The sequence below is a fragment of the Fukomys damarensis genome, unplaced genomic scaffold, assembly GCF_012274545.1.
Source record: "Fukomys damarensis isolate Sample0158 unplaced genomic scaffold, DMR_v1.0_HiC HiC_scaffold_9, whole genome shotgun sequence".
In the NCBI taxonomy this organism is placed as follows: Eukaryota; Metazoa; Chordata; class Mammalia; order Rodentia; family Bathyergidae; genus Fukomys; species Fukomys damarensis.
Window position 1 is genome coordinate 34,278,303 of NW_022900921.1, and position 18,616 is coordinate 34,296,918.

Consider the following 18,616-nt stretch of genomic DNA (forward strand, 5'->3'; position numbering starts at 1 on the left):
ACTACCAGACTGTCTGCCAAGGTGACTATGATATTTTGCATTCCACAGCAGTGAATAAATGTTCCTCTCATTCTGTATCCTTGGTATTGCTAATGTTTTGGATTTTAGCCATTGTAGCAGCCAGGTCATTTCCTAATTCTGCTCAAAATTCACATTCTCTATAGTGTTATCTCATTGCTTTAAAGTTTACAATTATCAAACAACAAATGGTGTTGAGCATCTTTTCGTGTTAATTTGCTATTTTTATATTTTCTTTAATAAGGTGTCTATTCCTAGTTTTGCCCATTGTGTTTTCAGATTGAGTTTTAAGAGTTCTTTATATATTTTTATAAGTTCTTTATCAAAAGCTTTTGATTTTCATATAACTATTTACTATTTACTTTTTGTCTTCTATTTTTGGTACTAGTTTTTGAAAACCAACTTATAATAATCTGTTGTATTTGCTAGTAATTTTATTATTTCATTTTGAGGCAATTCATAGGTATAATCTCAATATTTTTGTAAATGATGATTTCATTTTTCCTTCATTTCAATACATTTAGATATAATTGCCTTGCCTAGTTTTGACAATCAGGCAATGGAAAATTGGGGACTAATGATGTTTGATGAATCATTGTTGCTGCTGCAGCCAAGTGATCAACTGACAGTAAAAAAGGATCTGATCTCCCACATTGTATCGCATGAGATTGGACACCAGGCATGTGGTAAAATGTTCTTTCTTATTTCACATTCGCCAGATGCTGTGCCTAAAAGAGGGAAAAACCAGAAACTCCCACCACAAATAAAATGTAAGGAAAGAAAAAAAAAACATTTCTTGAAAGTTATGACAGTGAGTAAAAGCAAGGAAGGATCTGTGTAGTGAGATTGTGGCTCGATTTAAGTTATTGGTGATGAACGGAAGCAATGGGACCTCACAGTCCAAATCAAGGTTGAAGATTTACATCCAAAGATTAATTTCATATTGCAAGGTTTTCTTTAGCAAACATGAGCCATGCAGGGCTTTATTTGTTTTTCATTTCACATTAAAACAAGGGATATTCGAAAAGGTCACTGCAAGATACTCACATTTCATCACTAGATTGTCATAAACTTTTATTTTTATTTTAAAGAAAGACTAAGTGGATGCAGACAGCATAGTAATAGGAGGAGCAATAATTAATCTTCTAGCAGCATCAGTATGGCACTGAAAATAAAAATTCATTTCATTAGATCTGGGTGCTGCTCACTGTGATTTTAGACAGTTAGCTGTTTGATTTAATGAAGATTCTCACATCTACACTTTAGTTTCAATTCCATTAACACACATTTATCAAGAAAGAAACCATCTCCACCATGAAAATGTTGCCTTCTTAGTTACGTGGCTCCATAAGCTTTGGAAAAGGGCAACTTGCTAGGATTAACACCCAGAACCCAGTCAACACATGTTTTCATAAGTGTTGACTACTCGCTTCAAGTGTCATTTTTTTTTTTTCACTATAGCCTAAATGACATACTGTTTTGGAATACAAGCTGCTAAAAGTTATTATAAAAATTTGGTTAAACACCCACGCATGGATTTGTTCATTTTGGAAATTATTGTATTTTTCTTTCATAATTCTATTCAAAATTTGCAGTTTATTTTTCTGTTCAACTGAAATAGAAAATAATTATATGTGGGCCATGATTGTTTGTGATTTGTGTGTGGCACAGATTAAATCATGTTCTTATTAAACTGTTTACAACAAAATTCTGTTGAGAGTATGAGATGAGATAATTAATAGGTGGTAAGTCCACATTCAGGACTTCTGATTTATTTAACTAAACACAACTTTTTGGAAAAGTAAAGATTTAAAAGATGCTGTTTTATCTTATCTTATGTTTGAACATCATAATTTTAAAACAAAAATTGCATTTGATTATTGGACAGGAAATAATTATTTCAGAGAAATGCATAACTATCTCCTGTTGAAACAATAAGCTGCTCCTTGGAATCCTGTTTTCAAGTTTTATGATTGATGGCAGATAAAGTTGAATCATGTCTTTTGACCTTATGTTTATTTTACATGCAAGTATAATAAATACTTAAATCCTGAAAGCTTTTTTTCCTTTCCATTTCCAAAAGTGGTTTGGAAACTTGGTTACCATGAATTGGTGGAACAATATCTGGCTCAATGAGGGTTTTGCATCTTATTTTGAGTTTGGAGTAACTAACTACTTCAATCCTAAACTCCCAAGAGTAAGTATGTTTGTTAAATTTATTTTTTTTAAAAAATGCTCCCAGTTTTAAAAGTAATAAATAATCATGTCGAAAATGTATACATTTCAAAAAACTATTAAAATATTGATATTAATGCTAGAGATTATCTATGATAACTTTTGTGATGTTTTTAGTCCAGGCTTTACACTTATTATAGGTATTTTTGAAAATGGGAATTATACAAAACTCGTGGTACTTTTCATACTCCATATTATATCATGAGCATTTCTGCTAATCAAATTCTCTTTAAAAATAAGGTTTTTAATTCCTGCCTAGTATTTTATCACATTATCTTATAAAGAGTTTACATATAATCTTTTCAAGTATTTAGAGTTTGGTTATTTTCATTATTCTTACATAAAATTTAAGGCAGTTGTAATCTTTAGTCTGTGAGTTTAGTGGTAAGTAATATGTTACTTTTAGTGACTCACTAATATTTTTGCTGATATTGTTTTGCTGCTTGGAGTTAAAAGTAGTATGTGTTGAAAATAAATTTCATTTCAGATATCAATCAGATATCAAAATCTGATCATTTCAACTATAGTATATGTTTCTGATATTATTTAAAATAATTAGGTAGTCCTTTTAGAATGACATGATAAAGCCAATTTATTTGATTTAGATATATAAATGTTTAGATTTAATGTTATCTTTTGAGGTGGACCTCATATCTTTAGTAAAGCAAAAGTCCTTTCTTAGCTTGCATACCCACCCCACCTCACCCCACTTCTGCCTCCTATCCCTTTCTGTCCCTCAGGATTGCTCCTTCCTGAAACTGGTAGCTAAATTTCTGTCGTCTCACCTCCTCACTGTTGCTTTTTTTTTTTTGTACAGGGGATCGAATTCAGGTCCTTGCTCTTGCAAGGCAGGCAGTGGAATTTCTGAGCTAAAGCCCCAGTCCATCATTGTTTTAAGGCTATGTACTTGATCTCCTCTCTCTTTTCCCCAACCTAATTTGGAGCTTATTAATATTTGAAATGCTGATCTCCATTGGCCAAACCTTCTCTGCAGACTAAATCTGTTAAAGAAGAGTCTAAAATGATGCTCCTACTTTCTGTAGTTGTTCCTCAGGATCCATGTGAGATTGTCTCCAAAATACCTTTCAGATAAGAAAACCCTTCTACAAAAATAGTGCATTGCTTGCATATAATCTACTCATATTTTCCTATATACTTTCAGTTGTCTCTAGATTACCTGTGATACCTAGTGCAATTTAACTACTGAGGAGGTGTTATATCATATTTCCTAAGGAACAATGACAAGAAAAGAAAAATCTGCATGTGTTCAGTACAGATGCATTTTCTTTCTGCCATATGCTCTTGATCCTCAGCTAGTTTTATCCCTGGTTGTGGGACTCAAGATATCAAAGGTTGACTATATTATCTCCTAGTAAAATTTCTTCCTTTTGTGAAAGGTAGTAATAACTAGATACTTTTTGTTGATTTGGGGACAGAACATAAAGTTGAAAAGCCTATCTTGGTCCCATCAAAGGCTTTTGAAAGCTTTCTTTTCTCTGCTTATGAAATCACAGTGTCTGGGAAACATGGAAGTCAAGCAGCCTCTTGATACCCAGTCCCATGACAGCTGTCCTGCTCTTTGCAGGTGTCCTGGAAGACACTCCCAGCCAGTGTGGTCACTCGGCGGTGTCTCCCATTCCTCTCTGGACTGGTCCTGTGCACAATGCGCAGGCCCTGTGGCCTGGACTTTGTTATATAGATTAGGAGACAGAGAGGTTCTGTGACTCACTCAAGGTCCTTTCTCTAACCAGTACAGAACTGTGATTATAATCCTAACTGCTGGGCCTCACTGATGATAAGCATAAAGGCAATGATAACAATAATAACATCCTATTTGCCATTTTTATTTTATACATTGATTAAAATGTATAAATGATAATTTAGGAAAATAAAAACTGGTATAAATATTTTAATGCTAAATTTATTGAAATATCTTGAGATTAATATATGTTACTGTTGACCTCTGTGATTACAAGAGGTACTTAAAGTAGTGGCTATCAGCTACCAGACATTTATTAGTATGGTGAACTGCTACTTGGTAACCATGGTTATTAATATAATAATATATTATAATGTATATATATCTATATACACAAAAATATATTTATTTTTTCCTCACATACATATAGTTGTCTTCAAAAGTTCTTTCTATAGGTTCTTTACTTACAAACCTGTATGTATATCTCTTTTATAAAATAGAACCACACATGGTTAATGCCATCTATAAATGTTTTTTAAAGCATTTGGTTGGATCTGAAATTAACTCTGTGCTTAAAGTCAATAATGAAAGAAGCAAATTCAAAAAATGAAATTCACATTATTTTCTTAATTGAATATACTATATTATTCATGTGAATTTCAGTTACCTCTTACAATTAAAATGGCTTTTATCAGAATCAGGCAAAACTCGATGAAAACACATTACTGATACTTTTAAAACTAAAATTATAACATCATTCTCTTTTTGTACCATTTAGTTATTTCTTTTTGTCATTGATTTTTTATTTTTATTATTTATTTATTGATTGATTGATTGATACCAGGGATTGGTACCTTACGCTTTCGAGGCAGGTGGCAGAACCACTGAGCTAAAACTCTGGCCTTTGTCATTGATTTTTTAATTATTCTTTTCTAGTCAACATTTCTGTCATTTGTAAGGCTGAGCAAATGTAACTCTTGTCAGAAGAATTACAATGAGCTGTATATTTAAAAAGCTTCGGTCCTTATTTTAATGATCTCTGGAGACCAAGAACTTTGATTTTCTTTTAATCTACTAATTTGATTGAAATTTAGTATGAAACTTATAGAACCAGATGCAGGAGCAGATTTCCATTTTCCTATTGCTTGGTTTAATTTGAGTTGAAAGTCATTAAAGCAGAATGTGAAAGTTGTGGTCAAGGATGCAGAAAACATTAAGGATAAAGTGCTTCTCTGCTCCAGAAGCTCCAATTCTAGCACTGAGATTCATGACCTTTCTCTGTCTCTTGTTCTACCTGATCCAAGGAAACAGCAGACTTGGTGGAGGGCCCTGTAGCCTGCTAAGATCTCACTCTGTCCTCAAGCCAAGGCGAACAGTGGGACACCTCTGAGCTTAACTGGAGCTTCATGCTTTCAGCATATCACTGATCTTCAGCTGTGTATACTGCAGCACGAGCTAAGCATTCATTATGTGTTTACAGAGTATAACATATGCTATCTCATTCCATCTTCAGAAGAGCTCTGAAGAAATTATGATGAATCGCTTCTCGGCCTTTTGGCTATGATCAAGTGAAGATGGTGATGATGAAGAAGAGCATGTTGTATTTGCTAGGCGTTATGCCAAGCACTTGTGTAAATTAACTTAGTACTCACACTAGTCCGCTGAGAACATTGCTGTTTGCACCATTTTAAAAACTGAAATTATTTTACCATCTGAAAACAATGAATGAGATAATAATGAATAGTGTTATATTTCTAAGGATAACAATAGATTTTAGTAGAAATAGTCTTCTTTGGGATATCATGGCTTTCAGGGAAATGTGCTGGTTGTATAGGTCAATTTTATCAATCACTATAGGCAATGGCTAAATATCTTTTCCCCCTAAAAGCTGATTTCACTTTTTTAAAAATGTTGTTTCCCTTGAGCAGGACAGGAACAGGCTGGGGACATTATTTCTTTATGAGAGGCCCAGAGTAGGAAGACTTCTGGGTCTTTTTGAGGAAAACATGTTTGCCTCATTTATCACAGTTACCTTGTATGGCTACCGTGATACCTTCAAAATTATGTAAAATCTTATGCCAGAAAGGAAAAAGAAAGACAAACAATCTATTCTGAAATAGGAAAATCTCACTATTAGGAGGAACATCATACATGCTACAAAAGTGTTCATTAAAACTGGTTATAACAACAGAAAACTGGAAACAACATAGATGGCAAATGAGTATGGTCCATTGACATGAAAACAACATATTTATTTTAATGTTTTACTCTTACAAAATGTTTATCTGCTATACTTTGAAAATAAGCAAATCCTCTGTGACTTGATCACCCTGTGGTAATTACTATTAAGTTTTAGTTTATTTTTTCAAATTTATGTTTCTGTTCCATTTATAATGTAGGAGCCATTGTAAGGGATAGTTGTGAAGATCAGATAGCAAACTTGAAAATACTATATTAAGTAAGGTGGCAGAATAAAATGTTTGTACAACTATGGGAACAAATCAATGCAGAGGGGAAATGATTGGAAATAGTTATACTAATATTGTAGTGGTGGTTATCTTAAGGTATGTGATTATGATTATGGGTTGGTTTTTTTTCTCTATTTTCTACATTGTGCTTCATGACATATGGCTCAATACTGAGATATTCTCCAGAACTCTTACGTGGTAAACTAATAAAACCTGAGCCTAATTAATAGAATCAGACCTATGCTGATGTTTTCTCTAAATTCTTGCTACTTACAATATGATTCTTGGACTAGTAACATCAGTAGTATTTGGGTAGTTTATTAGCAATATAGGCTCCAACATGGGCCAACTGAATTAGCATGAGTTTGACAAAGTCACCATGTTACCCTTGTTCACACTAAAGTTTGAAAGCATGGTGGTGTGTGTTTATAAGCTCAGCTCCTTGGAAGACTGAGGCGGGAGAATCATGACTTCATGGACAGTCTGATAAACATAGTGAACCCCTGTCTCAAAAAATATATATAAAACACATTACTCCACATGACTGACTTTCTTATTTTTGGAAGAGTTTGATAATAGTCTGATCAGTATATCACTAATTAAAATTAAAGTGATAATAGAAAAGGTTGATTGGAACATTGGCAAATGGAAGTAAAATAAAATTTGAAAGTTTTTTTACACTGTCAAAGGCTGAGAGTTAATTTGGGGGTCCCAAAGACAGGCAGCAGGGACCTGAGGCTTCATGTGGATTATCAGGGGCTCGCCTGACTCTACAGGCTATTAACAAACTATATGGCTTCTTCATAGATCTTTGCTTGGTTTCTGTCATCTCAAGATCCTCTGACTATAAATTGGTTTTCTATCTAGCTTTACATGAGGGATAAATTGCCCTTGTCATGTGTTTGAGAGAGCCAGCCTCTTGAAGAGTTCTGCAGTTTTTATTAAAATATAATAAATTGTCTTCTCATAACATATGAGCCATAAACTCAAGGATCCAGTTGTGGATTTCTTTCCAGTTGTAAATTATGTTAGCATCCTTGTAAATTTGAACATCTAATAACATTTACATTTTGTGTTGTAAATCTCCATATAAGAGAGACTGATCAATTTTAAGGAGTCATTAATGCATTTCCCAATAAAATTCTAGAGAATTAAGAGACTTTGCTTCCTGAAGGCTTTGTCAGGCGACTATGGACCTCCTGTAGGGAAACTTATATGACTGTTAGAAACCACAATAATTGATTTTTTTTAAATTGAAATAAAAAAAGAGAAACAAAATAGGAAGGAAAGTATCCCACAGTTCTGCTTTTCAGGAAAATCTGATATGGGGCATATTGCAATTCACTGACACATCTCAACTGTTGTCTTTTTTCTCCTTTCACTATCATGAAAGTATGATATTGAATATCCATGCTTTCAATATTTTGAAATTTAAAATGCCTCAATATTTTGAAAGCACTTTAGAACCACTGAATTTAATATTTGAATGACACCCCAGAAGTTAATATGCTCAATTTTTTTCCTTTATAGAATGAGGTTTTTTTTTCTAACTTTTTACATGGTGTCCTCAGCGAAGATCATGCCCTGGTGTTGAGAGCTGTGTCCATGAAGGCGGAAAATTTCAGAGAAACAAGTGAAATAAATGAACTCTTTGACTTATTTACTTATAAAAAGGTAAAAGCAGTTATATATTTCCCTTTGTTCTGTACTCTCCTAGAGAGCTGCATAAAATGGATTCTAAGGATTATAGATTGATATGCAATTTAAAACTTTTATTACAAATACCTTAATTGTATTCAATAAATGAGTTTCAGAAAATATGGTTAAACCAATTCTGACTTAACAAGTATTAATAAATCCCATATTAGATTCTGGATACAATCTATCATTATGTATGGACTTAATGTGCTTTTCTCTTTTCTTTTTTTTTTTTTTTTTTTTTTTTTTTTTTTGGTACGGGGGATTGAACTCGGGTCCTTGCACTTGCAAGGCAGGCCACTGAACCACTGAGCTAAATCCCTGGGCCCTTAATGTGCTATTTTAACGACAGACCCTTCTGTTTGGTAGAAATTTATTCTTTCAAATAAATACCTTCATTTAAATTTTTTGCTATAGACCCTGACCTCTTTATATGTAGTATATTCACTCACTTTTTTACCTAATGATTATTCACTATTTCATCAGTATGTTTGGGAATAATTCAAACGTTGAGTTAAAGTATAAGTTGTAGTCAAGAGCACAGCTCAAATAGTGTTCATAAAATGGAATGTTTTGTTCAAATACCGAGCGGCTTCTTCTGTCCTAGGGAGCATCTATGGCCCGCATGCTTTCCAGTTTCCTGAATGAGCATTTATTCATCAGTGCACTTAAGGTGAGTCAGCAAAATAGTTATCACCTGGATAGCAGCAAACACAAATAGGTTTGGCATGCTATTTTTTAAAAATCACTTCTCTTTTTTTTGCAGTCTTATTTAAAGGCATTTTCTTACTCAAATGCTGAGCAAGATGATCTATGGAAGCACTTTCAAATGGTAATTGTCCACGTACTTGTGAAGCTATTTTGTCTGACATCATAACACTTTCTTAGGGCAAGAGTTGTATCTTTTTTTTTTTTCATTGTATTCCCATACATAGAACGGAGTCTGTCACAATGAAATACCTAAGTGTGTGCTCAGTGAATGAATGAATGAATGAATGAAATAGGAACCATACATACATAGGCAGCTCTCCATGGCTGTGGTTTCACATCTGTGGATTCAATCAACTCCAGATGGAAAATATTAGGGGAAAAACTGCATCTGTACTGAGCATGTACAAACTTTTTTTTCTGTTATTATTCCCTAGACAGTGTAGTACAACAACCGTTGTATTTGTGTGGCATTCATAGCATTGTAAATAATTACAAAGTGATATGCAGTATGTCGGAAAATGTGCACAGTTCACATGTAAATACCATTCCATTTTGTATAAGGGACAAGAGCATCTGTAGATTTTGGTATCTGCGATGGTTCTAGAACTAATTCCTCTTAGGTACCAAAGAAAAACCAATAATTTTCTGTGTCATTGTGTAAAATAAACAGAATTTTGAATTTGTCCCAGAATATCAACCATTTGGGATAACTGCAGTATATAAATCAGGAAAAGAATTTTTATTTTTAGGAGGTTGTTACATCAAAATTTGCTAATAACCATACATGTTTTTTTTGTGTGTGATGATTTTTTAAATCAGGCTATAGATGACCAGAGTAAAATTATTTTGCCAGCAACAATAAAAAGCATAATGGACAGTTGGACACACCAGGGTGGTTTTCCAGTCATCACTTTAAATGTGTCCAGTGGTGTCATGAAACAGGAACCATTTTATCTGGGAAAAGTTGAAAATCAGACTCTTCTGACCCACAAGTAGGTAGCTTTGCTCCTCTCTGTCTTTGCCTTCCTTGAGTTTGAGCTCTGATGCAAAGGAAACCAGCCAGCAGTGAGAAAGCACAGCCCTTGCTGGAACAGTCCCTTCTGCAGGCGACTGCACTTAGGGATGCTGGAGTGAGAGAGACTCCCTAAGTCCTGAGCCAGAAGAGAGATCTGCAGTTAGGTATTCAAGGTGTGCCCCTCCCTCAGTCAGGGTTCAGGGCCCCACCAGTGGCCAGAGCTTTGTGAGGACCTATGTACCTTCAGACAGAGGTAGTGGATTATTCAGGATTATGGATAAGAAACAATAGGATGATGGTACCACAAGTGGCCACATGCTAGTTAAGAGAAAAGTATGTTCTACTGCAAAGTAATCTCTTCCCTAGAAATAGAAGTGAAAGTAACTATATTCCTGAGGAATTGTTCTATACATGGTTGTGTATGTTGTGTGCTTGTGTGTCTGTGAGTGTATCTAAAATCATACCTGCAGCATTAGAATGCCTCTAGCTATAGTTAGGCCTGTGTTCAAATACTGACTTCACCAGTTTCAAACTTTAGATAAATCTTATTTTATCAGTTTTAGTTGCTTTATCTGTAAAATAAATATAGTAGCATAAAATGAAATGTAAGCATAAAATGAGTAGTAATCTCATCACTTTCTCCTTTCCTTTCTTAATTTGTGAGATAACTTTAAACTGTTTTTGATAGTTTTGATTCTCACATCTCATTGTAATAGGTAACAGCACAAATGAGTAATTTTCAAATACCATCAACAAAATTTTCAGGTAGTTCTTTTTCTTCAAATTACTAGGGGAAAGAAATAGAAAACTCAAGTCCCTCTCTCCATAATTTTCTGTGGTTTTTTGAAGAGAGGGTATCTTTAGCAATCAGATAAATATGGACCCACAGTTGAAAGTCTTAGAAGCAGGCATTGTGAGAATTTGAGGGAAACTGGAATATTGGTCAAGGTACAAGATGCACACATCTTCAGATGACTAGTGTTCTTCCTCAGTTTCCTGCTTCACCCAGGTCACATCCACCAGTGTGGGAAAAGTGTAGCCATTCAATAAATGTAAATATCCTGCTAGGGTTTGGTTTTTTTTGTTTTGTTTTGTTTTTTTGTTTTTTGGTACTGAGGATCGAACTCAGGACTCTGCACTGAGCTAAATTCCTGGCCCTCCTTCTGGTTCTTGTGGATCACATTTCAGGTTTGGAAAAAGCTTGATGCTGAAAAGTAGTTTGAAATGTTTGTCAAGCTTTTTCTTTTTAAATTACCCTTCACTTTTCTGGGCATGAACAGATTCGGGCTGGCCATGCAGTATCTATTTGAACACTCTCAAGTCAGGCCAGGTGGCTAAAACTTCATGTAAACAGGCCTTGAAAATTTCAGATGCAAGGCAGTCTTAGTAGTTACCTATGGTATAAAAAGGAAATCCATAAGACACAACAAGGGAGAGGGGTGAGCAAAATGCCAAAGCAAAACAGCAGCAAAGTATCCTCATAACAAAGTCCTACCTATCTAGAGGGAATGAGCAAAGAAATTGAGTTGAGCCCACTATTTTACCATCTCTTTTATATTAAATTAGATGTAGATTGTTTTTGAAAGTAAAATGTAAATACACTTTGGAATTTTAAATGTTTTGTTAGTACATGTTTGAGTACATAATTTTACATTCCTCGTACAGAGTTGGTACATGTATGTAACACATCTTAATTCTTCCTTCATCCCCTTTCCTTTCTTTCCCCTTCCCTCCATCTCTTGATCCTCTTCCCATTTAAGAAAGAGCTGTCACCCTACTTCCTATTGTCTTTTATTTGCTCTTTATTTATAATTGTTTTTCTCATGTAAGAGAAACAATGAACAATTTAAGCTTGTTCATCAGATTTATTTCACTTAACATTGTGATCTCGAGGTTAATCCATTTTCCTACAACTGACTCAAGCTTATCTTTCTTTATGACAGAGTATTCTATTGTGCATAAATTCTTATGCTTGAAAATTAACTAATTTTTTTTCTTCCAAAAAGTGGCACGTGGATTGTCCCCATTCTTTGGATGAAAAATGGAACAACACAATCTTTAGTCTGGCTAAATAAAAGCAGTAGTAAGTAACACATTTTAAAAGCATCTTCAGTTATACACACATTTAAAGATAGAGAATAAAATCCTAAATTGTCTAGCTTTTGAAAAGTTATCTCAGGGCTGGCGATTTAGCTCTGTGATGCCACTGCCTGCCTCACAAGAGAAAGGTCCTGAGTTCGATCCCTGGTACCCTCCTCCAAAAAAAGATTATTTCTTAGCTCAATTAAAAGCTGTCTCACTTAAAAATAGTTTTTTAATAGTTTTAAAGAAAAGTTTCAAATCAAAACTCATTATATGTAAAAAACATAATTATATGGTAAAATATACTATTTAGAATTTCTTTTATTTTTATTGTTCATTGTTTAGAATTGAGTGAATTATATAAAAAAGTAATTCGAATATTTTTAAAACATACTATTTAAAATTTTTCCTATTTTTTGTAGAAGTATTCCCTGAAATGCAAATTTCAGATTCTGATAATGACTGGGTGATTTTAAATTTGAATATGACTGGATATTATAGAGTTAATTATGATAAATTAGGTTGGAAGAAATTAAATCAACAGCTTCAAAAGGATCCTAAGGTAAGATTATTTTTGATGTTTTTAATTAAATATTATTGCATATGCTCTGTCATCTTTTATTTTTAAAATTTTTATGTTTATTAATATACATTCGCTCTTCTCTTAGAGGGTGAGCTCCCTTGGAAAAGATTCTATCCCTATTCCCATTCTTCACATCCAGCCATACTGGAGATATGCTTTTTCCTTATCCTTAGAAAGGGGTGATTTTGGTTGACTGTGGTTTATTTTTTAACATTCCTCTTTCTTTTCCAAAATAATTTTACCTTTTCAGATAGGAATCAGAACATATTTTCCACTTAATCATTTATTTTGTACATGCTGGCAAGTTACTTTATTGTTCTATTTCCATTTTTTCACTTTAAGATGAGAATATTATTTCATATTTATCATAAGCATTAAAGATAATATAGTTATAATATACTTAAAATTTCTAAGTCCATAATAGATACTTAGTGTATATATATATATATGTATATATATATATATATATAATATTAATTTTACTTCTAAATACAAATGCCCATTCTCCCTCAGAGGAGAGAAAAAAATTCACAAAACATCAGTAATACTCTAGTAAACAACTATAAATTCATGTGAAACCTATAAACATTAAAGTATTAAAGTTTTGGTCAGCTTAGACTAATCAGATTTTTCAGATTTTAATACATTGAATTAAACCAAGTGTCCACTGGTGGATGACACTGCTCAGAAGTTGGCACAGTTGGCTCTGCTGTGCATACTTGGATGATTCATTTAGACTCCGTTTAGAAAACCAGGATGCTTAAACTGAAAGATAGCTTCAGCATTGCTCTTTGCAAGTTCTTTGAAACATGGCAGGCTTTTAGCACAGGCAGCATTGCAGCATATTGTTCTAAAGCTTCGGGTGTGTTCACATTTTTGTTCATCAATTATCAGAAGAGTGGTGTTGGGCCTCTCATTTGACCAGCAGCTCAATTTTCCATATCTGTATAATGAATGTAAGAGACCAATATTGCTGTGAAGATGAAATAAGATAATACATGTATTATGTTTAACAGAGGCTAGACACAATTCAGGAAGTGGCCTTCAGAATATGTTCAGGAATTTTTAAAAAAGTTATTGAGATTTTGAATAAAGCTACCAAATCCACTTATACTAATATTTTCTTTTCAAACCTTTTCAGAGTGGATAAATTCTTAGGAGTGTCTAAGAGTACTCTAAGCCACCAAGTACTAAGTTAGGCCATTACAGCAATAATTCCTTGAAAATGGTGTAGATTTATTTATTGAAAAACTGAGTTAAATATTTTCTACAACATGATTGGTGAGCAAGTAAAATGGACTTTGTATTATCAATATTAATCTAGAAAATGTGGTGTTACTGCCAGAAAAGCAACGAGACTCCTACAAATAGAAGAATTAAGCTTGGCTTAGGTGCTCAGAGGAATGCTGTGAAGATAAAATTTCTAGGCCAAAATATATCAAAGTGCCAAGAGATGTTGAAGGAATGATACAGGAGGTTTTTGGGTCCTCTTGGAGAGCTGCAGCTGAAATGAATCTGATGCCCTGGCAAAGCCGAGGAATTTAGACAGAAACCTAAAGCGTTACACTGGCAGTTGGTCTTGCCTTTGAGTGTGTGTTAAGGGCTCTCTTGGTAGGACTGTGTCACCTCAGTAAAATCTACAGAAGACATGTATCATTTAAAAGGTTGCCACAGTATTATCAAAATAGTAATAAACAATATTTATTTAAAGCCTCCTCCTATGTTAAAAACTCCTCTGAAAATCATTTGGACACTGTAATACAATTTGATGTGTGCTTTCTGGCTTAGAGAGGCCTTTTCATTTTGGTTGCCTGTTTTATTTCTTACCATGGTATAGTTTAGGGAGCATTTTGATAAAACTCTATGTGATATTTTAGCATTATTGTTGATGTTCAGAGGGATCACTTATCAAAAAAGATGCGCAATGATAAATTATGGGGACTGTCTCTAGTAATTACCATTTCTCTGCAGATGAGACACTTTACATGAAAGTGCTCAGTAGTCAGAAATGATCTTTTAAGTTGTTTTGAAAATATTTCACTAAAAAATGTTCTCATCTTTTATTGCAACTGCATGGATCTCTTTCTGCAGGCTATTCCTGTTATTCACAGACTACAGTTGATTGATGATGCCTTTTCCTTATCTAGGTGAGTATGCTCTCTTTGCTCATGGTTTTAGAGTACACCTTGAAAATTTTATAAAAATAATACTTTACTACTATGATTTTGGCTCTTTCATATACACAGGCCTTACCTGATTAAGATTACAGTCAAATTCTATGGTCATAGTGGAATTTTATAACCTAAGATGTGTTAGAAATAGACTATCACTTGAGGTTTTGAAGTATAATTTGAGGTATAATTTTAATGATGATGTCATTACACATATTGCTTTCATATATATTACCTTTATTCAGTGCAGCTGTGCTGCTAAATATTTAACCAGGTAAATTAATATATGTTTGGAATTTAAGTTTTCAGGAAATAAAATTAAGCAATATACATAATAAGTTATTATATGCTCTCTTTCTTTGGCCTGTCACATTTCCTGGATACATGTCACATGTGTACTGCTTTTTCTCTATATGACCTGTAGCTATTCCCTTGCTCAATACTTTGCTATCTAAAGTCACTATGACATTGGTTCTGTGGAACACTTCCTCCTGAAAATGTCCTTTTTGGTTTTCTGAGACTCCAGTATACAGACCCAGGTCTTCTCATGTATCTGACTTCACTTCTTCCTACTGTATAAGCACTCCTAAGACAAACCATGACTGTATTATTTTCTTCAAATAACTCATTATTATTATTTTAGTGACCATTTTATTATGTACATGTACAGTTCCCAGCAGATATAAGATGCTCAGTAGATATTCTAAATCAATGCCTCTAAGCTAATACCTATCTTAAGTTTATTCTATAGTCATTTAAATTCAATACCTAAACTCTAAACTCGTATGTCTCTAAGCTGCTCTTGTTATTAGTTTCTCTATGTATGACAGGAATACCACTATTCTTCTCTTTACCCAAACTTAAAACCTCAGAAATGTCTCTTTTTCTCCCTCCATCTCTTATGCTTAGGAAGCATATTTTTTATTCTGACCTTATACTTTCACTGCTTTCATGCTAAACCAAATTTTCATCATCTTCTTCTTGGCCTGTTGCATTAGATTATAGATAACTCTCCCTTTTTTTTTTCATTTCGTCTTCTTTAGCAATGTGGAAAAAAATTTTAGGCATCAACTTCATCATGTTACCCTAGTTTCATAACTACCTAAAGTACCTTGCCACCAAACCTAAACTACTCTCTGATATTCAGGGAGCTCAGTGGGTTTGAAGCACTTTCCCTGTTGGCCTTCACCTCTCACTACACCTCTCCCTGCCTCTATGACATGAGTATGCCCATCATACAAATTCCAACTTCACCGTTTTGTCCTGGGCTGCCTTCCTCTCTCTACTCATTTTAATCCTACCATCTTTCAGTATTCTTCTCAAATTCCTTCTCCATGAGGGCTTTCCTGATTTTTCCCTCTTTCCCCTGACTTTTCCAGGTGTATATTTTCCTTCTTTGCCACTTTTTAGTGTTCATTAGCTTTACTTGAACTTTTCATGAACAACTTCTTATGCTAAGTCTCAGCTCCTCACTAAGGCTCTTGAGGGAAGGCGAGCATGGTGTCCTGTGTAGAAGCCTGTATTCACAGGTAGCTGGCACACAATTAGAGAATGATTTTTAATTAATATTTGTTGAATGGAAGATATATCTCACAACAGTGCAGATCAAATACACAATATTTTATCACTCAATAATCAGTCCAACATTTGGCCTAGATTTCTTATGGAATTCAATTGGACACTTGAAGGTACCAAATTGGAATGGGAAGTCTTGCAACATTTCTTGGGTTCTATCTCATCAATAAAACCTTCACCTTTTTGCTTCTTGAATTATTCACTTATCATATTGAAGTCTGTCACTGAAGCATAGAGCAAATGTGGAAAGAGTACCAATCATTTAGTAGGTGAAGGTTTTGTGAGCATATTTTCTTTTAAATCAAACAGAAACAATTATATTGAGATTGAAACAGCACTTGATTTAACCAAATACCTTGCTGAAGAAGACGAAATCATAGTATGGCATGAAGTCTTGGCAAACTTGGTAACCAGGGATCTTGTTTCTGATGTGAGCAACTATGATATATATCCATTATTAAAGGTAATTTAAAGCTTTGTTGTGCAGTTTTAAAATAAATCATCTCTTCTTTTCCATATTCTAACTGACATCTGTGAGGCATAACTTTCCCACAGTCGGCTATTTATCTATATATCCATTTATTATCCTAGCAATAGTTACTTACACTTAGAAGAATATACGTTAGCCATTGACCTAATCTAGCAGATGAGCATGAGAGAAGCTTGGAAGAATATTTTGTTCTTGATGAAGGAACAGTGTATCCTAAGAATTCAGAAATGATGGAATAATATCTTCTTTCTTATAGAAAAGGAGATTATCTAATAACAACTATTTCCCTAAGATGTTAGTAGACAAAACAGAATGTCTTTTAATAACTCTTTGTTCATAATTACAATATTCTGATTTGTAGGGTCAGCAAGTAAAACAAGAGGGGTATAGTACAGAAAAAGAAGAAGTTTCAGGAAGAGGGAAATCAGAATTAATGGACGAATGAATGAAGAATGACATGCTACCAAAAATAAGAGACTATAAAAGGGAAAAAGTTCCACTATTAGATCTTAAACAGTAATGCTAAGAAAGATGGCATGAGTATAATCAAAATAAAATTTAGGGAGCAACTCTTTAGACGGTTAGCAGCCCCAGCAAACCAGATAATGTTAGATAGTGATTGCAAGTGAGTTTCTTCAATTTCTGATGGTGATCATCACAAATACCTCATGTTCCAGATGTTATTTTTTTCTAGTATTCAGAGTACCACTGGGTACTCAGTTGGGTATAGCATTGCTATTCAATAAAATAAGTTTTGAAAAGAGAAATAAAATATAATGCATACCTTTCAAAAGCTTCAATGAATAGCATCTAGTTTCTTCCTGGGTTATATTCATACATTTCTAACATCTATAATTTTATATTTACTGTCTGATAGCTCAGTTGGAGAAGCTTTACTTCAGACTCAGGACTTCATTTTGTCTAGAGTAGTGATGGTGAACTTTTTGGAGACTGAGTGCCCAAACTGCAATCTCAAACCCCTTTATTTATTGCAAAGTGCTAACACTGTGATTAAACTTGAATACTGAGATTTTAGTTTAGAAAAAGCAGCTCATATATTAACATATTTTTTATTAAAAGAAAAACAAATAACACCTGTGCCATAGGTTCATCACCACTGGTCTAGAGCATGAATCAGTCATTTTTGTAAGTATGTACATTTATGAAAGTTTAAAGGTAAAAAGTCTTTTATACTTCTACATTTTTTCTTTATATCAGAAATGTTTGCTCTGATATTAAATGATAGCAATAATTAATATTTATTAAGTTCTTACTATGTGTCAGACAGTGTGCTTATAGACATTATATTATTTAATCTTCATAGCAACACCATAATATTGGTATTATTATACATCACATTTTATGTATAATGGAACTGAACCTAGAGAAGTTTAAAAAATACAACAGTTACACATTTAATAACAAGTAAAGATAATTTCTGAAATAAATAAGATATAATTTCTTATATCTAAAGATACATCACTTTTCCATTAATATCTTTACAAAGAGAATATAGTGAAAATCCATAATTGTGAGCAAGAATTAACAGTATATTTTCTTTATGGTTTATAGAAATATCTATTAAAGAGACTAAAGTCAATATGGAATATTTATGCAACTATAATTCGTGAAAATGTGGGAGCATTGCAGGATGACTATCTAGCTCTGTAAGTATTTTTAATTGATGATAACTGAATAAAATGATTCTTATTAATAGATGGGCTTCCAGATTCATAAAATAAAATCTTAATAGCTATTATTTACTAAGATAGTTTGTGTGCTATTTGAGAACAGTAGCTCTGATATTGACAGATTACATGTATCCTCATAGGAAATAATAACTTAGCATCTTAATTTACCTACTAGACACA

General features: G+C 33.4%; 1 protein-coding gene across 1 annotated transcript in view; it reads left to right on the forward strand.

Annotated features, from left to right (window-relative positions):
- Positions 1-18,616, forward strand: part of Lvrn (laeverin) — a 62,607-nt gene that overhangs the window by 24,585 nt on the left and 19,406 nt on the right. The window contains exons 8-18 of the mRNA XM_033761479.1: positions 543-697; positions 2,102-2,215; positions 7,951-8,094; positions 8,726-8,791; positions 8,885-8,950; positions 9,649-9,821; positions 11,851-11,927; positions 12,349-12,488; positions 14,601-14,656; positions 16,565-16,718; positions 18,318-18,412. Coding sequence (XP_033617370.1) covers positions 543-697; positions 2,102-2,215; positions 7,951-8,094; positions 8,726-8,791; positions 8,885-8,950; positions 9,649-9,821; positions 11,851-11,927; positions 12,349-12,488; positions 14,601-14,656; positions 16,565-16,718; positions 18,318-18,412 — 1,240 coding nt within the window. The remainder of the gene's footprint in view (positions 1-542; positions 698-2,101; positions 2,216-7,950; positions 8,095-8,725; positions 8,792-8,884; positions 8,951-9,648; positions 9,822-11,850; positions 11,928-12,348; positions 12,489-14,600; positions 14,657-16,564; positions 16,719-18,317; positions 18,413-18,616) is intronic.